General features: G+C 36.1%; 1 protein-coding gene across 4 annotated transcripts in view; it reads right to left on the bottom strand.

Annotated features, from left to right (window-relative positions):
• Positions 1 to 22,041, bottom strand: part of LOC131159427 (PHAF1 protein At3g51130) — a 35,071-nt gene extending 13,030 nt beyond the window's left edge. For 2 of the 4 annotated variants that reach the window (XM_058114321.1, XM_058114351.1), the window contains exons 1-3: positions 21,752 to 22,041; positions 21,316 to 21,404; positions 19,961 to 20,035 (exon numbers count right to left, since the gene is read on the bottom strand). In XM_058114321.1, coding sequence (XP_057970304.1) covers positions 19,961 to 20,035; positions 21,316 to 21,404; positions 21,752 to 21,848 — 261 coding nt within the window. In that variant the 5' untranslated portion in view covers positions 21,849 to 22,041. The remainder of the gene's footprint in view (positions 1 to 19,960; positions 20,036 to 21,315; positions 21,405 to 21,751) is intronic. The other 2 variants (XM_058114333.1, XM_058114342.1) reach the window with 1 other exon arrangement.
• Positions 22,042 to 26,259: the final 4,218 nt, after the last annotated feature.

Below are 26,259 nucleotides of genomic sequence, written 5' to 3'. Positions count from 1 at the left end.
TCTAGAGACTCGCCAATTCAATTTATAAACCTGCACCCACCAGATGAAATTCCTCTCGAGCCCCTTCCAAACATATTGTGATATTTTTCTTTCCTCTATTTTCATTTTGTTTTATTTTGTTTTATTTTTAGTTTATTTTTAGGTACATTTTCCCTTCGTTTCAGTTTTTCTTTTCCCATACTGCTCTACCCAAGTACACCTCTACTTCCCTCAATATCATTCTTTTGCTTCTATTTTCAACCATTGAGGACAATGCTACATTTTTGTTGGGGGAGACCATTTGCATGTGATATTGTGTGCTTCCATTTGATGAGTTTTAATGTGATAATTGCATGTGATGTTTGTATGTCAGTTTGGTCCACTTTTGGGAAATTACTGTTATTGAGCTCAAAGCATGATGAATCCCTTATTTGATGCTAATTTTTTTTTTCTTTTTGAGGATATGGAACATATAGGATGTAGTGCAAATCAAAGTTTAAATCAAAAGAGAACTTTATCCATTTCACTTAGTCTCAACCAAGGGAAGGATGTTGAAAGTTTTGCTACACACACTACACAAGTCAGAAGACTTAGAAAGACTACCTTAGATGGTTTTTGGTTGATGTATACTTCAACTATTTAGGACTCTAATGAACCATATCCTAATGGCTTAGAAAAGAAAGAAAAAGAAAAAGTTTGAAGCAAATGAAAATGAGAAACAAGTCAGGGAACAATTGCAAAAAGAAAAGAAGAAAAAGAGAGAAAAGAACAAAAAAGGAAATAAGAGGAGGAAAATAATTGTGTATTGGAAAGGGCTGCCTATTACCGGGGTCCTAACTAAATAAAAAAAGTGGATGTCTTTTAAAGTGTAAAAGCGTTAAAGCCACCATCGTATATTTATGCATTGAAAACAGCTACCTACTACCGGAGTCCTAACTAAACAAGAAAGTGGGTACCTTTTAAAGTGTAAAAGTGTGAAAGCCGTCAATACAATGGTTTTGAATTAGAGTAAGATCATGTGATTGTCTCAAATTAATTGTTGTAATTGAAACCGTTAATGTCTATTGGTAGTCAATCTTGGAATTCTAGCCGTATTCTCATGCACGTGAACTTTGTTACATTCCAGTACCTTGGTTTGCTTACTAAATGGTGTATAAATCTCTTAGTTGATACTTAACTTGGGTTAATCTATTTCTTGTGTTCCTAAACTCATTAAGCATATGTCATGGCATGTGATTTTCAAAAGTATTGGAATTATGATTGCTACGACCTTGATTTGAATGCATTCACGTTATTTTCTAGAGACTAACAAAACGTTAATTGGGGGGTGTGATTACGTGTCAAAGTTGCATAATTAGGCGTTTAAAATCATGCATTAAAGATTATAATTTTAATTAAATGCCTAATTATGTTCAATATTTCAACATTGAGCTCAAATTACAATATTTGATTTTTATTCGATAATTTATGGATTTTTATACTTAATTATTGCAGGGCTTTCTTGGACATTTAAAGGGGAATCAAAAAGAAAAAAATACATATTGTAAAGCCTTGCAAAATCCAATGAAGCCCATGCACGTGAAGAAGGCCGTGTGAGGGAATGGAGCCCAAAAAGAGAGAGCCATGCATTAAAGAAGGCTTGTGAACCGTGTGCATTGAAAGCAAAGGTGGAGGACGTTCTTGGGCTATGCACGTAGGCCCATGCGGAGACGGCTTGTATGCTTGAAGGAACCGTGAGCTGATGTGGGCTGTGTACACGGATGCGTGAACTGGGCTGTGCGTGAGATGTCATGCATGCAATCCATGAGTTGAACTCAGGCTGTGTGAATTGCATGGCCGTGTACATGCTTCTCGAGGGAAGGGCCCGTGCGTGAGAAGGCTTGCTGGGCCGTGTTTTGAAGATGGAATGAAGGAGAGGTGAGCTGGGTCTCAAATGGAGTGACAAGTCTACAAGCATGGGCCGGTTGCTTAAGTTTCACATGCACTGGGCCGTGTGCAGTCCGTGGAGACATGCGCTGGGCTGTGAGCAATGCATGCGTGAATATGGACATGGGTCGTGAGCTTGCTGTGATGTGACCACATGAAGAAGACGATTACCATGCATGAAGGCTGCTAGGCCCATGTGCTGGGAGCTCCAAGGGGTGCCAAATTGCAAAGGCAGCAGGAGGGCATTTAATGTAAAGTGAGGTAGGGATATATAGTTTTTGTTTTTTTTAGGGCTTTAGGGCAACTTTTTTAGTAGGGTTTTGAGAGGATTGCCTAGGGAAGAGGCCACCGCACAGAGGAGATCTTTTGAGGGGAACCGAGCAGCACTGTTTTGCTGCAACTCTCCTCACTCCACACGGCCTCTCCTTCACTCTCTCTCTCTCTCTCTCTCTCTCTCTCTCTCTCTCTCTCTCTCTCCACATGGCCTCTCCTTTTTCCCTTGCTTTTATTTACTTGTTTTATTTCATTTAATGTTATTTTAAAATTCTTATTGAACCTTTGCTTTTGATTATTTTACTTTAATGTCAATTTAAATATTTTGTTGGAACTTTACTTTGGTTTAAAGTTTAGTTAATTTTATTTAAAGTCATTGTTGGGATTGAATCCTATTTGGGTTGTTTTTATTATTAAAGTCAGTTTGTTTTTCTTTTTATTTTAAGTCATTAAATCTTGTTTAAGTTATATTATTTGTTGAGTTTGCTTTGCTGCTTTTATTTAAAATTAATGTTGGATTTAAATATTTGTTTAAGTAGCATGTTAAGGCTATTTTATTGTTGAAGAACTTTTTGTTTAGACCTTTATTTAAGTTCATTTAGTTGTTGAGTGCCTTTAAGAGATTAATGAAGTCTTCTGTCTTAATTCGTTATTTAAATGTTTAGAGAGTTGGTTGATTTGCTTGTTTGATTTCGTTATCATTTATTTGGATGGTTGAATGAATTATACTAGGTTGGCTTAGTTGGTTTATTTGCATGGTAGTTATTTTCCTATTTATGCATGTTATGTTCTTGTTTTAGGTTTCAATTTGTTTTCATTTTGCCACAAATTCTCAAAAAACCCCAGAAATTGAATCTGAACAGTGTTTAGTAAACTGTTTTCGTATTTTCTTCTTTTCATTGTACGTGAGTTTGAAACAAATTTGCATTCCCTGAGGAGACGATCTGGCCTTTTGGGCTAATTATTACACGACATAGCTCCTATACTTGGGATAGCCTTCGCGCTGCTCATTTTTAGAGTGAGTCAACTGAAAACAACATAAAAGCTACTTAGCCATCCTGCAATGTAGGAACAAATGATCGATAGTTTTGAGTGAGTCATGGCACACAATGCATATATTTGACTTATAACTTCGTGTTTGTGAGGCCTCCTTTTCTGTAACAAATCATTGGTATTAAGCTCATAAAGTACCAATGTCCACATGAAAGCTTTAGTTTTGAAGGGAACCTTGCCTTACAAATAAAATTATTCAAAGGGAATGTACAAGGACTAGAGAATTTCATAAGTTGGGAGGAAAAAGATTTGGTAGAAAAAGAACTAGAGGATTCCCAACATGGTTATAATCGCGGTCGCAAAACGGTCACAAGTGTCGTGAGACACAGGAGAAGTGGACGTTAAGTAATGGGAAGCGGTTGTAGCAGTTGTGAATTATTTTCATGCATGCACAACCATGCCAAAATTGAAAAATAAGCATGGAATCTTTTGAAACATGATTTTTTTTCTTTTAAAATGAATTTTGACCACTTTTTTCAACAAACACTAACTTTATAATATGCAACATGATTTTTTATACTAATTTTAGTGAGTTGTTTATGGGAAAAGTCATTTTTCTTATACTTTCCACTACTTTAATGATTAAAAATATATAGAAATGTAATTGAAAATGAAAACCAATTAATTAGAGAAATAAAATGAGTCATATACAATTATACATAATAAATTCATTTGTATTAGTATGTGAAATAGTTACATTTAATAGTTCCATATAATTTTATCATTTTCTACAAATTTAATTTTAAAATTTTACTATTCAAAATAACAATAAGTTCAATAACGAAGCAAGCATAAACATTTGCGACTAGTGATTTGAAAGGCGTTTTAGGCCAAAAACGCACCAAGGCGTTAGTGAAAAGGCGTGACTCCATAAAAGCGTACGCATACACATCAAACAAAAACCCTCGCTTTTTTACACCTCAACTTCATGGCGTACGCCTTTCGGTATTCCTGGTTTAAAACACATTTTTAAGAGGCCAGAAGCCAGTGCCCTATCCTCCCTGTCTCTCCCGCAAAGCTTCTTCTCCTCTGCTCTATCGACAAAGCCTTTGCTCTCTCTTCGAAGCCTCGACGAAGCCTCTGTTATCTCTCGAAGCCTCGACAGAGCCACTACTCTCTCTTTCGAAGCCTCGATGAAGCTCAACAAAGCCTCTGCTCTCTCACAAAGCCTCTACTCTCTCTTTCAAAGCCTCGACGAAGCCTTTGTTCTCTTTTTCAAAGCCTCGACGAAGCTTCTGCCCTCCCTTCGAAGCCTCGAAGAAGCCTCTGCTCTCTCTTTGACGCCTTGATGAAGGTTCTGCTCTCTTGACTCTTCCTCTCTTGACGAAGCTTCAAGCTTCTCGTCTCTGTCCAACGGGTCTGAGGTTCTCATCTCGTCTCTGAGGTTTTTGTTTCAGATTTTAATTGCTTAAATCTTGCTGCACCTGCTGAAACATGTCTGAAGCTGATTTCAAGGGGCATAAAATTTTAACATTTCTCCATTATTCTAACATTTTTCTCATTAAATTTTTTTATTTATTAATTATTTTAAAAAATACAGTCCTAAAATGCTCACGCCTCAACACCTTGAGGCTTACGCCTCACCTTATGCCTTCGCCTTCTAAAACACTGTTTGGGACATTAGGGGTTAGGCAATTTAGGCCCATTAAGCAATTTAAGAGTAAATAGATAGTAGTTTCATTGTACTTAATACCTAATAGTTAATAGTTACATATTCTTTTGTATTTTATAATAATTTTAATTTTGAAATTCTAATATTCAAAATATCAATAACTAAGCATAGCAACTCAGGCTATTAGCGATTAGGCAATTTAGGCCCATCAAGCAAATTAATTAGTTAAGCTATAAGCGTAGCAAATTAGCAATTAAAAGTATAAGTAACTAAGTAATAAGTGGAAATAGTTAAGTTATAAACATTGCATATGCTAAGCTATAAGTTGCAAATTAACTAATTAAGCACTTCAGCTAGAAGCATTGTTTAAGCTTAAGTCATCAGTAGCAAATTAATTAATTAAGCTAATAAGCTGCCTAACTTGTTTTAGTGAAAAAAAAAGTGGGGTGGAATTAATTGCACATGCTGGCCATAGGCAAATCCATGAACAGGAAGTCAGGATTCAGGAACTCACAAACACAAAGCGTCTCCCATTCCCAAACCCTCTTCAAATCTCAAAGCCTCAAATCCTCTTCGGATCTATCCTAATCCCAAATTTCTAGCTTGATTTCTTACTCAAGTCTACCCAAATCACTTCCAAACAGCAATGAGTTTCTTCTCAAATGGATAAAATTTCAAAGGGAAGGGAATGCAGTATATCACCTTCACATGGCGATTTCAAGCACAAATTTCTGTTTTCACAGCCATAGATCCCTGGATCTAAGCTGGACCACCTTGGGGAGAGGGAGAATTGCAGAAAAACTCAGAAAAATCAGGAACAAATGAGGTATTTTTCTGTATATGGGGCTGTCAGGAGGGAGTGATGGTGTAACGGCCTGTAACGGAAGTGTAACACCTGTTACACCCGATATGGAAGCGTAATAGCTGATACAGCCCGTGATTTTTTTCCTCACCGCTATAGCAGTCCATATCAGTATCGGGGTGGGGCCTTCAAATTTCATTAAATAACAGCCGTTACGCTACATAATAGCCGTTATTTAAAACCATGAATCCCATACTCAAATCCTCAAGTCATCTCTCACCATTGAAGAAAAAAATTCAAACACTCTTCAATAAGACAATTAAACCATCAATCTCTCTCACATTGAGATTCCTAAAAAGTGAGTCTAGAGAGAACTAAAGTCCCTTTGCCGTGAAACCCTTTATGCCATGTCCATGTTTCAAGCATACTAATAGATATGGACGTTGAAGAACTCCAGTAAAGGCTTGCCATCAAGTTGTTCATGGCTTAATCCTTCACTTCCCAGAAGAAAAAGAAAAAAAGAAAAGAAGCAAAGAAGGGAAAGGAGAAACATCTGGTGAAAATAAATAAATAAAAGCAGTCTTCTTGAGGTTTTCAGCTATGTCTTCCTCAGTCAAGACAGTTAGGAAGCTATTTTTCTTTGAGTGGGTTCCAAAGGTGCAAGCTCTTATAATACTAAAGAAATATATGAACAGAGAATCTCGTTGCCTATTGCTAGGTGATGAAGTTAAATGGATTCAACAATAATTCTGTGAATTTTGGACAGATAATTCCATTTATCCTTGGGTGAAAACGACTAGAACCCAGGATGTTCTTTGATCGTTGGCTTGGGGTCAAACAAACACAGACATATGATTGTTATCGAGAAAATACTGTACTCTGGGGGAAGATTCTCCTTGAGAATTCCAGAGGTAAAGGAGGCTTCAGTGTGGTGGATTTTCCACAAATCACTGAAAGCAGATGAAGGCATATTTCAACAAAATACACAGAAAATACTGTGCTTTTCAAGTAGAAAATGTGGTTCCCAGGATATAGAGAAGTATGAGGGAGAGAGCCTTCGGTATAATGGGCTTCCCAATGAGCCCAGTTATGCAGGGCTGGTGAAGGATGGAGTTTCTATTAATCGAAGAGGGAGGAATTCAGGTGAGTCCAGTTAGAAAATTCAGCAAGGAATGTCATTGAGTTTGGAAAGTGTGGACTTGGGAGGGAGAGGTTTTCGGGCAGTATCTTCAAATTTTAAAAAATTTCCTCCTAAGATTGTTGGCTTCACAAGAAAGTCATTGGATTTGGAAAGTGTGGATTTTTCAAATTTTAAGAAATTTCCTCCTAAGGCTGCTGCTTTGAAAGCTGGGGTGAAGGTAACTGCAGTGGGAAAAAAACCTTACATTACAAATTTTGGGCCTGCAAGACTTACTCTAAAACCTGTATATCCGATAGGCCCAAGAAAGAAAAAATAGGATGGCTTAGCAGGTGTAATCTGGGTGGAAAAAGAGACGCCCAACTAAACCAAAAACTCAAGATACTACGAGGGGCTTTCTTTGAATGATTGGTTAGGTTTACTGCCCTTGGGGGAGACAGAGACAAAATCAAGTGGGTTGCCGAAGCTTCCAGAGAGATCAAATAGAGAGTCAGAAATGCTTGAGAAATCAAGGAGGGTGGAAAAACCTGCAAAGGTGGCTCTGTGCATCCCAACTACTATGGAAGAATTACAGGAAAAAATCAGAGGAGTCTCAGGAAGTAATGAAAGACATGAAAGGGAAATCTGTTGTTAGCCTCTCTTTCCATTAGACCAGAAGTAAGGTTATCAAGGTTTCAAAAGAATATCTAATTCATGCAAATAGGAAGATTTTACAAAAAAGGCTAAATGCTTAGAGATATTTGTGGAAGATACAGGAACATCAACTATGGAGATGGGCAGGGAATCTGAGGTGAAGAATTCAGATTTTAATACACAAAGATGCAGTCTTCCCAATTTTGATACTGAATTGAACGATTGGTATGAAGAAGATAACAAAATGCTGCTAGAACAAATTCAGGAATACGAGGATGCTTGTCTGACTTCATCTCAGTTGAAAATGTGGAAAATTTAGAAGCTGCTGAGTAACTAAAAAAAATTCTAGATGAAGATCAAAATGAAAATCCAAAGCAAGAGGCATTCTGAAGGAGTTAAGGAATTATAACAGGTCTGCCTTTTCTGATCAATCTGGTAAGGTTTTTTCAAGCTTTTCTATAGGTTCAAGGAATCTTTTTGATGAAGAAGCTTCAGCTGCTAATACGCTCGTGGATAATTTTTCTACTGCCAGCCTTTATCCCATCCTTCGACTGATCCTAAATATTGGCCTATAATTCTGAAACTTGAAATGAGTTAGTTAATTCTGGCAAAGTTACCCTGCCTACGCCTGTGGCTGACCTAATCGAAACTAATTACCTTTCTTGCCGAAGGGAATTAGGCTCTGTAGGAGAGACGTTAACCGTTGATCTGTTGGAAGATAAGGACAGCCGGGACCCATAGAGGCTTATAGACAGATTGGGCTGCTCTCTAGTTAATCCTTTAGGCCTGACTGTTAAGGTTGTTGTCTCCCTTGGAACCTATGAGAGAAAAAGAAAAGAGTGGAAAAAGAATTGCAAAAATTAGCCTCTAATATTAACTATGGAGGGGGGGGGAAGGCTAAGAGGGTTACGGGCAATAAGGTGGTAGAATTAAGATTTTGAGCTGGAACGCTAGGGTCTAGGCAGTCCTGGTAAACGCCGTTAGATTAAGGATATCATTGCTAAGGTAGCTGAAAACCTAGTTATGCTTCAAGAGTCAACATTAGAGGTGGTGGACGGTTTTCCTGTTAGGAGCATTTGGGACTCTAGATTCAAAGATTGGGTTTGGTAGCGTCCACAGGTTCCTCAGGGGGTATTGTGATAATTTGGGACACCAGATCTGCAAGCAAATAGGATGTTCTCATCGGTTCATTTTCCGCTTCTGTTCATTTAGATGTCAAAGATAAGGGCCAGTGGTGGTTTACTTCAGTCTATGGACCGAAGAACCCTCAGTTGAGGGGCATTTTTGGGATAAATTAGATGCAATTTCTGGAATGTGCTCCCCCATTGGTGTTTGGGGGTGATTTTAATGTTATTACATCCACTAATGGCAAGTTAGGGGGTTCCAGAATCACCTCAAGCATGAGGGGTTTTGATACTTTAATTAAGAAGTGATTTGAGGGATATTCCACTTGCGAATGCGCAGTTTACTTGGTTTTTAGATAGCAATAGGACAGTGAATACTAGGATTGATAGGTTTCTGTTTACCACTAAATGGGACGATACTTTCCCACCCTTACTCAAGAAGTACTCCTTAGAGTGACTTCTGATCATTGCCCTTTGGTTCTTGAATCTAATCCTGATAGGTGGGGCCCCACTCCTTCTAGATTTGAAAAAAAACATGTGATTGACTCATCCTGATTTTAAGAGCCGAATTAGGAATTGACAGGGTGAGTGCACTATGGAAGGTTGTGAAGGTTTTTGTTTTATGAAAAGATTGAGAAGTGTGAAAGAAAAGTTAAAAAACTGGAATATGGAGACTTTTGGTGATGTTCGATCTAGAAAAAATATATATACTGAGGAACTAGGTGCGAATGATAGATTGGCTGAGGAGGGACCTATTTCCGAGGACATTGTTGGTAGACGAGTTGTCTAATGAATTTGAACATGTTTTTAAAGAGGAGATGAGTTGGAGACAGAAATCTCAAAATGAATTGGGCCAAGAATGGGGATTGTAATTCTAGGCCTTTCCATAGGGTGGCGACTAGTAGGAGAGGAAAGAACTTTATTAAAGAACTTGAGAATGATAGCAGAGAGGTTATTTGGGATCCTAACCGTATTTCTGACCTGATTACTGAATTTTACAAGAATCTCTTTTCAGAGGAGGATGAGGGTAGAGTTATGATTGAGGATCTGGATTGGTGTCCTATATCAACTGATAAAGCTGCTTGACTAGAGAGGCCTTTTGAGGAAGAGGAGATTAAAAGCTCAATTTTTGAGATGGATAGAGAATCCTGCACCAGATGGTTTTACTATGGCAACTTTCAGGATAGTAGGAGACCTTGAATGGAGACCTCAAAGTTTTTCCTTGTAATTCTTTCACAATGGAGTGGTAGGGAGGACTTTGAATTCCACTTTTATTACCTTGGTCTCCAAAAAAGATGGTGCGGTTAAAGTCAAGGACTTTAGACCTATTAGCTCGGTAACTAGTGTCTATAAGACTTTGACTAAGGTGTATGGTCTTAAATTTCCATGAAATTGTCAAAATTTCCATCAAAATTTCTGCTTTCCATCACCCTCAAAATCGAAATGACAATCGATCTCTATATTACATAATTTCCTTTGAAATTTCAACGAATCTCCCAAAATTTTATCAAAACCTTGAAATTTTGGTGAAACTTGTCAAAATTATAACTATAGAATAAAATTTCCTAGGAATTCAAGTGTGAGATTTAAACACAAAATGAAAGTTTTACCTTGGTTTATCTTTCTTTATTTGTTGAAACAAAAGATTATTGTTAAAGCTTGATGTTGGCCCACAACCTAATAGCTTAAGCTTTTAGGTAAAATGGTAATCTAAGATGGTAACAAAGCTGATTACTAGAAGGTCTTGGGTTTTAGTCTTGTTGCCTGCATTTATTGTGTGATGTTCGCAAAAAATTATTATATTCCCTATAATGGGTGCTACCTATCATGTGTTATCTCTCCACGTGCTGTCAAGCTGCACATGTGAGGGAGTGTTAAAGCTTGATATATATTGTTGGCCCACAAACTAATAGCTTAAGCTTTTAGGTAAAGTGGTAATCTATCAATTAGTACAAGCACTTTTGAAATTATATGAAAATTTGAAATTATGACAACATTTTATTATGTCTAAATTATCTTTATTTGTATAATAAAAAATATTTAATTGATTTATGACCTAACATGTTTAATACATATTTATTTGTATAATAAAAATATTTAATTGATTTATGAATTTCATTTAAGTCAACCAAATATGTTTAATACACATATTACATTAAAAATATGTTAAACATATTATATTACAACTATCGCACCTCATACTTTTGGAGCTTCAAAATTTCAATCGAAATCAAAATTTTAATGCCTTGTAAAGGTGTTATCCAAGGGGTTGACTACTAGTCTGGAGGACACACTCTCTCTTAGCCAAACTGCTTTATAAGTAACAGACAGATCCTAGATGCTGCCTTGATAGCTAATGAGGTGGTTGAAGATGCTGTTCGTAGGAGGCGTCTTGTGTTGAAACTGGATTCAGAAAGCTTACGATAGGGTGAGTTGGAGCTTCTTGGACAAGATTATGGCTAGAAAAGGTTTCAGCCTAAAGTGAAGAAAATGGATTAGAGGGCATCTATCTTCTATGGTCTTTTATATCTAAGTAAACAGAGAGACCAAGTATTGGTTTTGTGTCTCCAGAACAAGGGGTCTAAGACAAGGTGATCCTCTTTCTACCTTTCTCTTCACTATCGTGGTTGATGCCTTCAACTAAGATGACTAGGAGAGGTGTAGATAGAGGGCTGCATGCATGGTCTTAAATTTCTGTCGAAATTTCCGATTTCCGCCACCCTTGAAATCGAAATGGCAGTCAATTTCCATCTTGCAGTCGAAATTTGAACCATGCAATGAAATTTCCCCGGAATGCAAATGAGAGATTTAGGAGTGAAGTGAAATTTCTCTTGATTTATTTTATTTATTTTTATCGAAACAAAAGATTACAAGTGCTTTGGAAATTATATGAAAAAGTAAACTCACAACAACATTTTATTTAACCATTCATGTCTAAATTATCATTATTTGTATAATAAATAATATATAAATGATTTATGAATTTCATTTGTATTAACTGATTCACTAAATATGTTTAATGGACATTATCTTACAAATATGTTTGATGCACATATTATATTACAACTTCTCCACCTCAAACACAACATAGATGTATTTACTTATAATATATTAGTCCAAAAACTTATATTATCATGTTTATTAATCATTTCTAAAGCTTTAAAAAGAATTCCATGCTTTACTACTTATTTCCATTATTTTTTCAAATTAAAATTGAAATTGACATCAAAATTGAAATTTCTATCGAAATTTCCATACTTTTGGAGCTTCGAAATTTGAGTCAAAATTGAAATTTAAGACCTTGGCTGCAGGAGAGGATTAAGGTAGGCTATGAGAATTACATCATTCCTCATCTTTAGTTTGCATACATAAGTTGTTTCTCTAATTTGTTGACTATCTACAGGAGTTTGGGGGCTGAAAATTATTTCTCTAAGAGCAGTCTGGTGCGTCTGGGTATTAATATGGATTCTTTTTCTAGGCTAGCTGGTTGTGCCGTTTTGACTTGGCCTCTATTTAGGTGCCCCCAATGTGGACTCTTTCTAGGACCCTATTTTTCAGAGAGTGGCTAGGAGACTGGTCGGGTGGAAAGGAGCGTTTTTCACTTAGGGGGTCACATTACCCTTATCCACACTTCCATCCCCTTGTATTACTATTACCTTTCTCTTTTTAGAATCCTTGTAAGATTGGCAGGGAGGCTTGAGAAATTAATAAGGGATTCCTCATAGTCAAGCAGGAGAGAGGGTAGTAGAGATCATCTTGTAGGATGGAAGACTATTTGTAGGCCTAAAAAGGAGGGAGGCTTCGGTCTTGGTATCTTGGTGTCCAAAAACATCTATTTGGTGGGGAAATGGATATGGCACTTTCCTTTAGAACCTAATTCTCTTTGGCATAAGGTAATTCACAGTAAATTTGGAATACTACAAAAATGGGCAGATGCTACTTATTCTTATGTTCTAGTCCTTGGAAATTTGTATCTCAAATTTATGATTATCTCCTTCCTAAAGTCCATTATATAATGGGTAATGGAGTGTGTATTCGCTTTTGGGAGGATCATTGGGTGGGGGAGATGCCTTTGGCTAGTACTTTCCCTAGCTTTTTTATTTATTGAATCTTCATAACACCCTGATTTCTTCTTTTGCAAGAAGATGGGCATTCTCGGAACTTCCATTTTGGGAGAAATCTAAATGAGAGAGATTAATGAGATGGTTCTTTTGACCAGGTTGTCAATTCTCTTCATGTTCATTTGGTGAGTGATAATAAGGTTTGGAGTTAAGATGCTTTTGGGAGTTCTATCGTAGATTTTTTTTTTCACCTACTTGACTTGTGATTCTACTGCAAATCCTTTTGCCTCATATCCTTTGATTTGGAAAGCTAAAACTCCTTTTTAAAAATAAAAGCTTTTATTTGGACTGCGACACTTGAACAAATTAATACCAGTGATTTGCTTCAAAAGAGAAGACCTAATAGAACCCTATCCCCGACATTTGTGTCCTGCGTATGAGTGAAGAGACTTGCGCACATCTCTTTCTTCATTGCCCTTTCACGTTGGCTACTTGAAATAAGATATTTGGTATACTTGGTGAAAATTGGGTCTTTCCATACACTTTGAAGGCCTTTTATACCATTACTTTTAGGAGTTTTGGCAAATGAAAGAATAGGAAATCTCTATGGCATTGAACCATTATTACTATTATTTGGTGTTTGGTTGGAAAGGAATGATAGAACATTCAAAAGTGTGGCTATTGCTTACAAATTTCTTTGGAATAGAGTGGCATATCTTGCATCGCTGTGGGTGTCAGCAAATGATTTTTTTTTTTTTTTTTTTTTGACATGTTTCTCTGGAAGACTTGCAGCAAGATTGGTAGGCCCTATCACATTGAGTTTGGTTCTTTGTTTAGGTTGCATTCTTTGTAACTAGTTTCTATGCAAGGGAGGATATTTTATTCTCCCTGTCTTTTCTTTTTCCTTTTCCTTTCTCTTTCTAATTTTCTAATGTACGTTCTTCTCACTTTTAATACAATTCTTTGTTTATCAAATAATAAATAAATAATCCCAAGAGAGAAATCCCCCTTCCAACTTTTAAAAATCAATAATAGGACATCTGTGTAACCTAGACAATCTAAGACAAGGGACTAAGATTCCAACAAAAACTCACCCCCCAAATATCTTCCAAAAAAGAATGTTGCTTCCATGGTTTTAAATCGTGGTAGCAGGTAGCGTAACGTAATGGTAATGGGTATAACAGGAAGCGGGAATATCGGATGTTACATAACGGGAAGCGAGTGAAACAGCCGTGAATTTTTTTAAAGCACGCACAACCTTATGCATATTAGCGTACTAGCATGTTTTAAGCTTTTAGCCCTTCTTAGAAAGAGATTTAGTGTATTTTGGATCCTTTAGTTCGAGCAACAAAGTTATTTGGTAAGGGCAATAAGTTTACATTTGTTTTAAACTGCCATTGATTGAAAAGTTACGTGTGTGTGCATATTTATTCTTCTCATTGTTCTTATCTATGATAAATTCTTATGTGTGCTAAATTAATTAATAAAACAAAATACATTATACACTCCATTAATCTATTAGACACATAAAACATACGAATAATACAAATATGAAATAGCTAGAAAATAAAGAAGGTTGAAGTTGAAAAATATAGAACATAAATATCACATTACTAATATTATCAAAATAAAATATTTTCCTAATAAGTTAGTATTTTCAAATTGTTAATTAATGCATCTCTTGTGAGTATTTAAAGAAATAGTAAATTTTGTATCATTGTCATCCTCATTATAATCTTTTCCCTCTCTCGCCACATGGTATAATGAGAATGATTTATGAAAGGGAGGGACAAAGTGAGAAGTAAAAAATAAAACATTTCTTTTGGTGTAATAGTCCTGTAGCAGTTACGAAACGGTCGTAGCAGCCTTCACATAACAGTCACGGTCCGTAACGGCCGCTACAACCGTGATTTTTCTTCCCACCGATTTCACGGTGTGTAACGGTATCGGTAACCCAAATACACAATGGTCGCGGCCGTTATTTAAAACCATGACTTGCTCCCATTACCAACCTCAGAATGAGTAAGAGGGTAGAATAAATGGGCTATCTGAGAAATGAATTTTCAAGGACTTGCATGAGAAGCACAACGACTGCCTCTATTATCCCACCCATTCCAATGCAAACCATATTTACTTCTAATTACCATGTGCCAAAGGGAGTCGACCTCCAAAGTCATTTTCCAACTAGCAAAATGTCTTTAGAGTCCGCATTCCTAAGTCCCAAACCCCCTTCAGACTTAAGACTTCTAACCCTCCCTAACTAAAAGCCATACCCAGTGCACAAAGCTCCCACATTGGGTGGGGTCTGAGAGAGGTGGATGTCGGCAAGCCTTACCCCTATTTTTGGAGAGGCCGCTCTCAAGTCTCGAACCCGAGACCACCCGTACCGAGGCGGAGGCACTTGCCATCGCACCAAGACCTCTACTACCCCAATCGGAATTTTGAGAAGGGAAAGAAAATAACTAGGTATATTAGACAGAACAACATTTATAAGGGTTATCTGACCTCCTACTGATAAGTAAGCCCTCTTCCACCCCCAACCCCCACAATCTATTCCCCACTCCCCCAAAATGAAATATAGCCAGGATTCCACCAAGGGGAAGACCAAGTAAGTCAAAGGCCACTGCAAAATGGTGCAACCCGCTAAGTCAGCCAAACCATCTTTGTCAAACCTAAGTTGATACCTGCTACCCCACTTATAGACATGTCTATTTTAAGACTCAAAATATTCTCAAAGATTTCGTAAGATCCTAATTGTCTCAACTTGTTTACCCCGATTGTATCAAGGCTAGCATCCTCAATTTCCAATCTCTCCCATTCCTCTTGATGGGAATCAATGCAAGCAATTGATGGGGATATATTGTGCTAATCATCAGTAATTTCTATATTTCGCAAGTACTCGATCAACAAATCCTTATTTTCAAGGCCATAAAAGGAAACAGAAGCAAAAGCATCTTCATCAAGACCCTTGGAGTCATAATTACTACCACTAGCTTCAACTATCTGCTTTCCTTTTAATCTCCTAGTACACATTTGAAAGTCTTCATAGAGCTGGATGCAGAGGTTCTTTCTCAGTTTCAGCACCTGGTTTATCTGTCTTATTTCTTTCTATTTTGCACATGTCCTTTGAGACAACTTGTACCCAAAGAAGGTCCTGCTGATGAAGAAGAAAGCATGGCCTTTGTATTATTTTGTCTTGGGTATTGAATTTCCTAGACATTGGAATGATTTCCCACAAGCCCATTTTGCCCCCCTTCGCTTCTGTCTACAGCCAAATCTTCCTTGGACTGGGGCTGACAAAAGATCCATCTTTGATAATGACATAAATCAGCTTTGGGCCTGAAGCTGTGGGCTTACTTGTGGCCCACTTAGTATACCCATTGCCGGCGTGGATATTTAAACAAGTATGTGGGTGTGAGTTTGAAAAATTGCCCAAATTGTGAGAGATTTTCCTTCTTTCAATCATTTTTATGACCTTGGTCAACTTTCCTTCATCAATAGAGATTTTCTCAAGATCCTCCTCACCAGAATTCCTCCTTTTCCAGCAAGCCAAAGCCTGCAATCTTGAGAATATTGAAGGCTTGGGTTCCAACGCGGAGGCTGTTGCTGTTGTTCATTTGCAAAACAAATATTATGTGATCCAAAGTCACAACATCTCAAAATCTGGTTTGAGTTCAAACCTTTCTAAGCTAGTTGTTCTCCAGTAACCACCTCCCAAAATTCCACCCTGTCACCTCCTTTCCATCTAGTCACACTATTTGAGTTAGTCAACTTGTTGGGATCTTTTCCAGAGAAATGAAATGACCAAAAGCATTGGCTCTTTGACCAATCATGATAAAATGGTTCAGAGCCTTGAGGGGTTTTACCCAGGGGCTTGCTGTTTTTGGGTTCAGGAAAATCCTAAGCTCCCCTAACAGCCACATTCTCTCCTATTTGAGAGGGGAATGGAGAAAAGGCCAAGTTTTTCTTTCTCAGTGATGACAAGGACCCCTCTTTTTTCCTCAATGGTGAAACTTGTTTTTTGGTTTATGAAGAATTTGAAACTCCCCATGATGGCTGCTAAGAAGATAGGTAAGAGCTTGGTCAAAGTTAGGCAGTGATGAACCTTGAAAAACCTTGGTTAGAGTGGGGCAGCATTGACCGCAATAAGAAGACAAGGCCTAAGATGGGTAATGAAGCATGGATTTGTTTTCAACAGCAAGATGAAGACCCAAGTTTGGAGAATGAGGCTTGTTACTTCTGGGTTGGCTGGTTTAGAAAGGATAAAGGCCTATTTGGTATCGTTTATTTTTTATTTTCTGTTTTTGTTTCTGCACAGTGAAGGAACAGTTTATAAAAACATGTTTGTTTTTATGTTGCCAGTTTTTTTTTCTATTGTCAGTTTTCAGCTGTTCGCAAAACAAAAAAAAAACTGAAACGAAATTTTATGATTTTCAATTGTTTTGGTAACCTGCTGTAAAAAATTTTGGTATCCAGGAAAAAATAATTTTTTTGGATTATTTCATTCATTTTATACACCCTTTTTAATTAAAATAAAATAAAATGATCATATGAATTTAAATATAATTAAAATAAATCTATATATAAATTTCAAAAAAAGTAAAAATAATAAAAGCCAGTTACAAATATTTTTACTATTTTTCAATTTTCATGTTCAATAAGATTGTTATTGTAAAGTGAATTTTGAAAATATAACAATTAAGTGAAATAATAATTAAAAAATTTATTTAGTATTTTTAATTTGTGTTATTTTGCACCTTTATTATTTTAAAAATAATTTTATAATATTTTTTTATTTAAAGAAGAAAATAAGCTTTTTAATTGAGTTTTAAATTTTTTTTAGTTTTACAAATATTAACCAAACAGATTACTAGTTTTTGGTTTTTAGTTTCTATTTCAGTTTTTAGTTTTCGTTTTCATAATTTTTGTCAATGATACCAAACAGCCCCTAAGGTTTGTAGAACAGATTTCAAGCAAAGAGTACAGTATATGAGGGCAAAAGGTTCAAGGAGAAGGATACAGTTTGGGGTAGGAAAATGGAACGATAGATTGGGAGTCAGATTTCAAAGGAAGGAGGCTGAGGTTGCTCATTGCAAGTCCTGTGCAGGCATCACCGCAGGCACCATTCAGCCTATCCCAAGCTTTATCTTTTCATTTTAAGAAATAATAATGAGAGTGATGATTTTAGTGATGACCTTGATAAAGCCATTGAAGATAGTCTTAGTGATACCAACTAGACAAATGGTGACTTGAATGCTAACATTTAACGTAGAAGCTAGCTTAATAGTTTAGCTTTTGTTTGTTAAGACCAAAAAAAAAAAAAGGAGAATAGATATTCATGTTGTATGGTTGTTTGTTGACTAACTTGTATTAAAAATTATGTTCTTGTTTTTTTACAAGTTATTTCATTTTATATGTAAGCCAGCTTGATAAATTAGGAATGCAACAATTTGTACATTTCATCTTTTCTTCTTTTTGTAATATGAGGGCCCTAATCATAGATACGTGTAAATTTTTCAGCTTTCGACACTTACTAGCCAATTTTGTAGGTTTATATCACAGAAGCTTATGAAAAACAAAGCATAAAAATGCATTTTTCATATTTACTTATGTACTTAGTAGAATCTAATAATCTGATCCTGCACACCAACCTAGTTACCCTGCATAGGATCTCGATTTTAATAGCCTTGATTACTTCCAGGCGCTTTCGCTTCACATCACCACCACCACTGGACTCACCACCCTTCGATGTACCAGCTTCCAAAATTTCCCCACTGGAGGACTCTTGCCAGCAATGCGCATGTAAAGAAATCCCTGAAACTGCTGCAACTTCCAGACTCACAAGAAAATTGTTCCAGCCATAATATTTGGGTTTTCTCCTGGTATTTTGGCTTGTCGCATGAAATTCTGATTGTGGACAAGATATTTTGCAAACAAGCATGATATTTTTATATGAAACCCTAGAAATTGAACTGCTACCATACTATCAATACCTCGAAGCGTCAATTATCACTGCAGCATCAAGAATCCGATTTTGCTGCAGTGATATCTCTAAGTGATTGATCCTGCAACATTTCAAAATTCAAGGCCAAATTTATTCCAACTAGGGGATATTTGATGTTAGACAAGAAGCCGGACCATTGGCAAACCCTTGTTGGAGACTAATTCAACAGAATAGGATCAAGGACTGTATTTAATTAATTAGTTTACTATGTGTGCTTTGTTTAATTACTATCAGATTATGTGTATTTGGGGATTGATTTGTAATATTTGTGTAATTTAGGGGTGCATTTGTTAATTTCATGCATTTTGAGGGATATATGTGTAGTTTCTTATATTATAGGCTTTCTTATAAATAGTATGTGAACTGAAAAACTAAGAATTGAATCATCCATAGGGGTCTTGTCTAACTCTTTCTTTATTCTAAAAGGCATCCTCATTGCAGAATTTAAAAGGGCTCATTGCGTATCAAGATCATTAAGTAATATTATCACATCGACTCTATCTGATATTTTGCAAGATTTTCTATGATTACATTATTTATTTGATTTTAAAAGCAGTTTATAGTAATCAAGAAGTACTTCCAACAGGACATGGATTTACACATTAGCCAAATAAATATTCCAGCTGTTTGAAAAATCATTGGACCTAATTCTTCTCGTCCACTAATAGATCTAAAATCCAAACTCTAGATCAAATAATGCAAGCTTCAACTAAGATTTTTTTTCAAGATTAAAACAAATAGAAAAAAAAAAAGGAAGATTTCATTAAGAGAGAAAAGAAAATAGAGATCCTATGATAAGATACCATCCTAAAAAATGAAAAGAATAAAAAGTACAATGAAAAAACAGAGAGAAAAACAAAATATCACATGAATATAGCCTGCCAACTGGAAATCCAAAAAACAAGTCACCTAAAAAGGGCAAGCAAAAAAGCCCAAAGGGGATGCTAAAATCCAGATTCTATACCATAGCAATGATAAGCACCTTCAGCTAAAAGCTCATGCACTCCTTTCCAACCAACCAAATCCCAACAAAAGAGCGAAAATCGTACATCCAAATGTACTTCGTTCAACTTAGATTTAAAACACGAGAGAGATGGTACCAAATAAAAAACATGAAAGAGCTGCAGATTGTCTACATAATACCCAAAAATACATGAGAGATGCAGGTTATCTACATATCCATAGTAACAAAAATAAATTTTACACATGCTGTTCATTTTATCAACTGTTTTCACTGAATCATTTCGTGGAAGACTAGGTTGTCAAATCATAGTCCAAAACAACACAAATCATTTTCCAATGAAACATGCATATTAAAGGAAGACAAAGTAACAGCCAGTGAGTGTGAGGGATACCTGTGACCAAGGATCAAAACGCAGATGAAACCCATGGTCTGGAAAGCCTATAACTATATCCAATTTCAGAGGCTCCTGTACACAACAGACACATTAATTGGGGGAAGGGGTGTTACAAAACTAAGATTTATATATGCCATGGTAAATTCTTCATCAAGTAAATCCTAGAGATCAAACTTAATGAATGACCAAGATGTTAGAAGTCAAGATGTTGCAGTTTGATTATGTGATGTAAATACAGGCTTCGCGTGCCTCAGATCAAATAAATGTGACACAAATAAATGGAGTTAAGTCAACTCTGCGAAACCTATTGTAATTTATAGGATCATTAATTGAGTAACAGCAGCCGTGTTTTTCCTTGACATTCATCAGCTATGTAATATAGCCAATGCATGACATATTGCTAAAAATATACTCACACCAAACACCAGAAAATAATTGTTAGACATGCATGAGGTAGGAAAAAAAATAGAAAAAGTAATAGTAACAATAGTATTTCGTCCATGCAAACAAACAGTTGTCAAATGCCATTCTTTTAATAATGACATCGACACAAATTTAATTATGTTATCTACAATGTATATTTAATGACGACTAGTGCTAAAACTAAACGCTAAGATTTTTAACAGCACAGGATCCATCTTTGAAGCTCAAGACACTCTCCTTTTTGCCATGCCTATGTCCTCAACATTCAGGATAAAACCTACAACCAAATATCTCAAATGTTAACAGCCATTTTGATATTCATCTCAGATTTGTCCCAAGAGTGCTTGTAGGCATCAAATGCTAAAAAAAATATGTAACTTCTCATGAACCATGATTCATGCAAGAAATATGTAAAGGCAAGTAGATAATTTACATATAGAATTGACATCCAACATTCTGCAAATAAATTAACAAGATGCATCGACTGAAATGGAACATTTCATCTGAGTGGTTTGAAAAAAAACCATACTGAATAAAATTGCCAAAAGCACCCTCTGTGCACTAAGCGTCCTATTTCTTAAAAAATAAATCATGAAATTCCATAAATAATTTTTGTGCACTTTTCGTGCAAATTAAATAATTTTGTTCACAAGATCAATCCTGGATGAGTGAAAAAGAGACAATTAAACAACTCTATCGCATCTGACACCAAGGGTGGAGTGAACTACAGAGAAAGAAAGCAAAATCTCTGTTTAACTAACAACACAAAAAATTATATACTCTGCTGTGGCCTATATATCTGGGAAAAAGAGTACAATAAGAAATTATACATACTTAATTGAATGAAAATGTGATTTTAGTGGAAATGAAATTTCTGGTTCCACTAATTAACGTGCAATTAAGATACCAACAAGGCCATTAGTACTCACACAAACCTCGTCGAGGTACTTCACATGGACAACATCGTAAATATGAGACTGCTGTTCTATTTGAGCAAAAGCTTCGCATATTGGCATACCTGGAAAAACAAGCAAATCGATGAGTCCGTTGCATCGACAAAACAGTTCAGTAACAAAAAAATCGAGATTTCAATAACTATTAACCATCAAATTCAGCTGATATTTCCAAAAACCTTCCGATTTGAACAATTTAGCAACAACAGACCAGAACCGCAATCACCCTCAATCGCAAGCATAGTTGCGAGCGACGAAATGTAATCGACCAAAATTGAACAGAAGTTTAATTTGACCTAACTCGATAGCGGGTTTGATCAACAGCGATTGAAAAAAAAAAAAGATGTTACATCGATAGCCATCGTAATTGATCGGCAAAAAGGAAAACAACAACAATATAATTGGAAATTACCAAGGGAGAAAGGACCGATTCCGAAGCCAGGTCGGAGATCGAGAACGATGGCTCCCATGGCCGTGCCTTCGCACCTTCGTCTGGGTCTCTGGAGCATCCCTTCGTTGCTTCGGTTGTTCGCCGGCTTTTCTAGTCCCCAAAAACCTCTCCGGCCGAGTGCATATAAATGCGGGAACTGTATCGTGCACGGTTCGGCACCAATATGGCTGGCTATGTGCCCACGCGCACGAAATCGATAATTACTATGAATAAATGATGACACTGTGAAATTGTTTCTTTTCCCCCAAATTTTCAGTATTTGTGGTTGGGCAAAAGAAAGTAATAATAAGTGCAGATTTAGTCCTAGAAAATATTTTCGTTTTTAAAATTTTTAATTTTTTAAATAATTATAAAAATTTACGTTATTTTTAAAAATAAAAAAAAATGGATAAATAATGACAAAAGAAATAACTTATTTTATAATTTTTTATTATTTATATAAGATAACATTTAGAATCATAAATATTGGGGCTTGAATTTGAATTTGTGTAAATTTATAAGAAAAAGTGTCTACATAATTCACAGAAATTAAAGTTCAACATTTGAATTTTATGCTCTCATATGTAAAGTCAAAGTTAGAAATCTAAGAAAATTATGAAAATATATTTTTCAATTTTTAAATATAAATTTGAAAAATTAGAAAATAAGTTGATATTTTTATAATTATTTAAAAAAATTAAAATCAAAAATAAAATTATTTCCACAAATATATAGTAATAAAGTTGTTTATTGTTGTTTGTTTATTTCATGAATTTCTTTTAAAATTGACAAATTAGCTACTTTTTGTTAATTTAGTGGAAACTTAAAATGGAAAATTTGACAACTAAATATAATCTCATTTACTTTGATGAAAAAACCCAAATATTTATTAAAATTTTAAAAGTTTCATAAACATCTTATAAATTTTGTTAAAAAGATATTAAAATTTTTTGAGATTTCAAAATGCTCACGAGCTTCTCTTAAAAATTGATTTTAGAACACTTATGCTCCCACGAGATGTCTACATCTTTTTACTAAACATCAAACATGGTCTATGTGATTTTCAATATTTTTAGTGTAAGTCATGTATTTTTTCCAATTTTCAAGGAAAACTTGTGAAAATTTTGAAAAGGAAGATCTCGTCAAATCTTAAAAAATGTCAATGTCTTTTGTTCTAATATTTTTATCAAGAAATTTAAAATAATCCATTCAAACAAAGTTACCTTCAAGTTACCTTAAACTGACCTTAGGACCCATAAATCTGCATGAAAAAATTCTCTATTATATTAAAAATAAACATCATATAAATAGGGTTAATATTTAAAATGATCAGAACTGATGTGCATAAAAAATGCATGTTCGGTTAACCGAACCTAAATGCTTGAAAAGCATTCTATCGACTGAACTGGGAAGTGGTCAATAGTTTGACCATGGCTCGGTCGACCGAACAAGACCAGCTCAATTATGCTGGTCGACCGAATTACCCTAAGGTCAACACTTTGACTCTTCGGTCAACCGACCCAAAATGTGTTGCAACATTATGGTTGACTAAAGTTCCTCGGGTGATGTCTCAACTGTCTGGTCGACCAAACTTCTTGGTTCAAAGTGTTCCGGTTGACCGAACCACGTTAGAATGAAAAATCACCTTAAAAATCTTAAGTACGGTCGACCGAACTCTTAATTCATTTTTTCCTTGGTCAACCGAACTTGGACACTTCGTCAACCGAACCTTAAGTTTGGTCGACCGACCCTCTCAAGTTGTTGAATTTTTACCGAGAGTTAAACTAGGTTAATTTTTATCAAACTCACTTAATCTTTTTCAAAAATGCCCAGCATGTCCCCAATGGCTATATTTTCTCTCATTTCCATATATAGCCCCTCATTTGCTAAAATTAAGCATGGATTAGGATTTGAGATTAAGAAAAACTATCTGAAAATATTTTTTGTTTAAATCTCTATATTTTCATATCTCTTCAATCCTATTGTAAAAATCTACCTCCTATACTCATCTAGTTATTTATCTTGAAAGAAGGTAGTATTCTTTATACTCTTTGCATAGGCTAAACTCTCCCTAGTTTTATTTGATTACGTGTTGATTTTTGGAGAGCTAGCTAAGGTTTTCCCATAATATTTCTTTCATAAATATTTGATTGGGAAAAACTCTTGTGTGGCTTAAGATCTTGCATCCTCATTGCAAGTATCATAAGCTTGATTTGTGTTTTGACGATAACACCTTTAGCAAGCTTATAAACCCTATTATCTACTGTACTTAATATTTGAGAAATATTTTTTGTGATATCTATTTAGGGTTGTAGAGACTATCTGATTGTTCCCACAAGAAGCATATTAACTTGATATCAAAAGTCTCACTCTCACACACATACATTGATATACATTTGATTAAGAGTTAACACCTGAGTTAACAAAATCTCACTTAAACTTAATATCCTATCATATGTGAGTGCACTATTTGATCGAGCATATTGGTGCAAATCTGGTTAATGTAAGAAACACTTTACTTGTATGAAAATTTTTATATCCGTTGTATTCCAGGCGTGGGCTTGAAGAGGGAGACTAGCCCTGTTGAATAATCCCATATTGGCTTAGACCTAGTTAAGAAATCTAGGCGCACCATCTTGGTAAGGTGTAGGTTGAGGTCAGCCCCGTAAAATGACCTGGTTGTAACCGGTGCTGCTCCACCCATTAAGTGAGCATTAGTGGAAATTTTCAGGCTTGCGAGTTAGAGGCGGGGACGTAGGCACAGTTGGTCGAACCCTAATAACATATCGTGCGTGTACTTTATATTCTCAACACTTAATATTCCTGAACGTGTATGTTATAGTGCATGATTTAATTTTCGCATATTATCTGCACATTTGGGTTTATGTGTATATAGACACCCTAGTTTGTGAAATTCTGTTGTTGAATTAGCTAAACCTTTGAATAAATTTTAATACACAATTCACCCCCTCTTGGGAATACACCAATTCCAACAATTGGTATTAGAGCCTCATAGTATTGACTTAAACGTTTTTACTAAAGATCGGGATGGCTCACATTAATGTATCCCCATTCGGAGAGGGACGATCACCTTCTAGTCCTCCATTATTTTGTGGTGTTGATTACAATGCTTGGAAATTTTGTAAGAACCCCAATCGTGATATATGGGGTTAATTAAATAAGAGAAGGGTAAATTGGGAATTTAGCAGGATTCATCGATGAAGCCAAAGTTCGTCAACAACGTCCATGTAAGTCTCATCAATGAAGTTCAGAGGTTCGTCGACGAGGAGAAGCCAAGAGATTTCGGGAAACTAGGGATCTCAGGGTCGTCAACGAGGCCATCGTTTCGTCGACGAAGGCCATGGCAGACTCGTCGACGAGTACACCAATTCGTCGATGAGGACACCCAATTCAAAGGGCTATAAATATCAATTCTCTTTACTTCTCAACTAAGAAAACTAAATCTTATCTCTCCCTCTCTCTAGAACTTTCCCTACTCTTCATCTCTCTAGATTTCTTCGCAGTTCGTCATGAGAATCGTAAATCTGAAGTTGCCATGAGGATCGTGGAAGAATTCTCTATAAGTTCTACGGATCGGAATCCCATTTCGGAGATTTTCGAGTTTTGGCTTAAAATCGAGGTAAGGCTCGATTTTCAATTCTAATTTGGTAGTTTAGTAAAGAACAATGTTGTGAGTATATTCTGTATTGTTAGTTTTAGGTTTTGGAACTCGGTTCACTGTTTAGGGACCTTAGAGTTCGGGATTTGCTATTCGGAGGAAAAGGTAAGGAGAATTGTGTTATATTAGTTACTTTTGAAATCGGACCTGGTGGAACTGTGGTTCACGGTCCTGTGTGTGTTTTGGCTACTCATTTGGGGGGATCTAACGGGAAAAACCATAGGTTTTTCATGATTACAGTTTTGGAAAAAAGGGGGCAACGGGCTGCATCCCTGGTTTTGTTGAAAACCGAATGTATATATTGATTTATACTGTGTTATAGGGATGGTCGTGCCTTGACTTGTTTTAAACTGTATTGTTTGGAAAACCATGATTTTAGATTACCAAATGGGTGTGGTTTGTTTGGTTATATGAGCATGCATGTGTCTGTGTGATTGGTTGGAATGCTAGTAGGAACGCGGTTCCGAATTGTTCCAAATACTGAGAGTGTCTGACTCTATATCCGAGAGCGTATAAAATTGCTGGCTATAGATTGGCAGAGCGTCCGACTTTATATCCAAGGGTGTGAGCCTATTCTAGCAGATCAGGCTGAAGGGTGTGGATCCACCAATTTAGCATCGATACGATGCCATAGGAGTCGGGGACTAGCAATGTGCCGGTGGCGCCGTGTTATGTGGGTTTGCTACGGGCCAACACCGTATGTCGCGGGCCAGCTTTGGGCCGATGGGTGTGATGACACTAGGATTGCTGATCATGTGTTTGTGTGCTTGTATGCACTATGTAAAATTAGTACTAGAAATGCATTTAACTG

The sequence above is a fragment of the Malania oleifera genome, chromosome 1 (assembly GCF_029873635.1).
Source record: "Malania oleifera isolate guangnan ecotype guangnan chromosome 1, ASM2987363v1, whole genome shotgun sequence".
NCBI classification, from domain to species: Eukaryota; Viridiplantae; Streptophyta; class Magnoliopsida; order Santalales; family Ximeniaceae; genus Malania; species Malania oleifera.
Note: the sequence above shows the minus strand (reverse complement) of the source record. Positions and strands in the feature narration are given on the sequence as shown.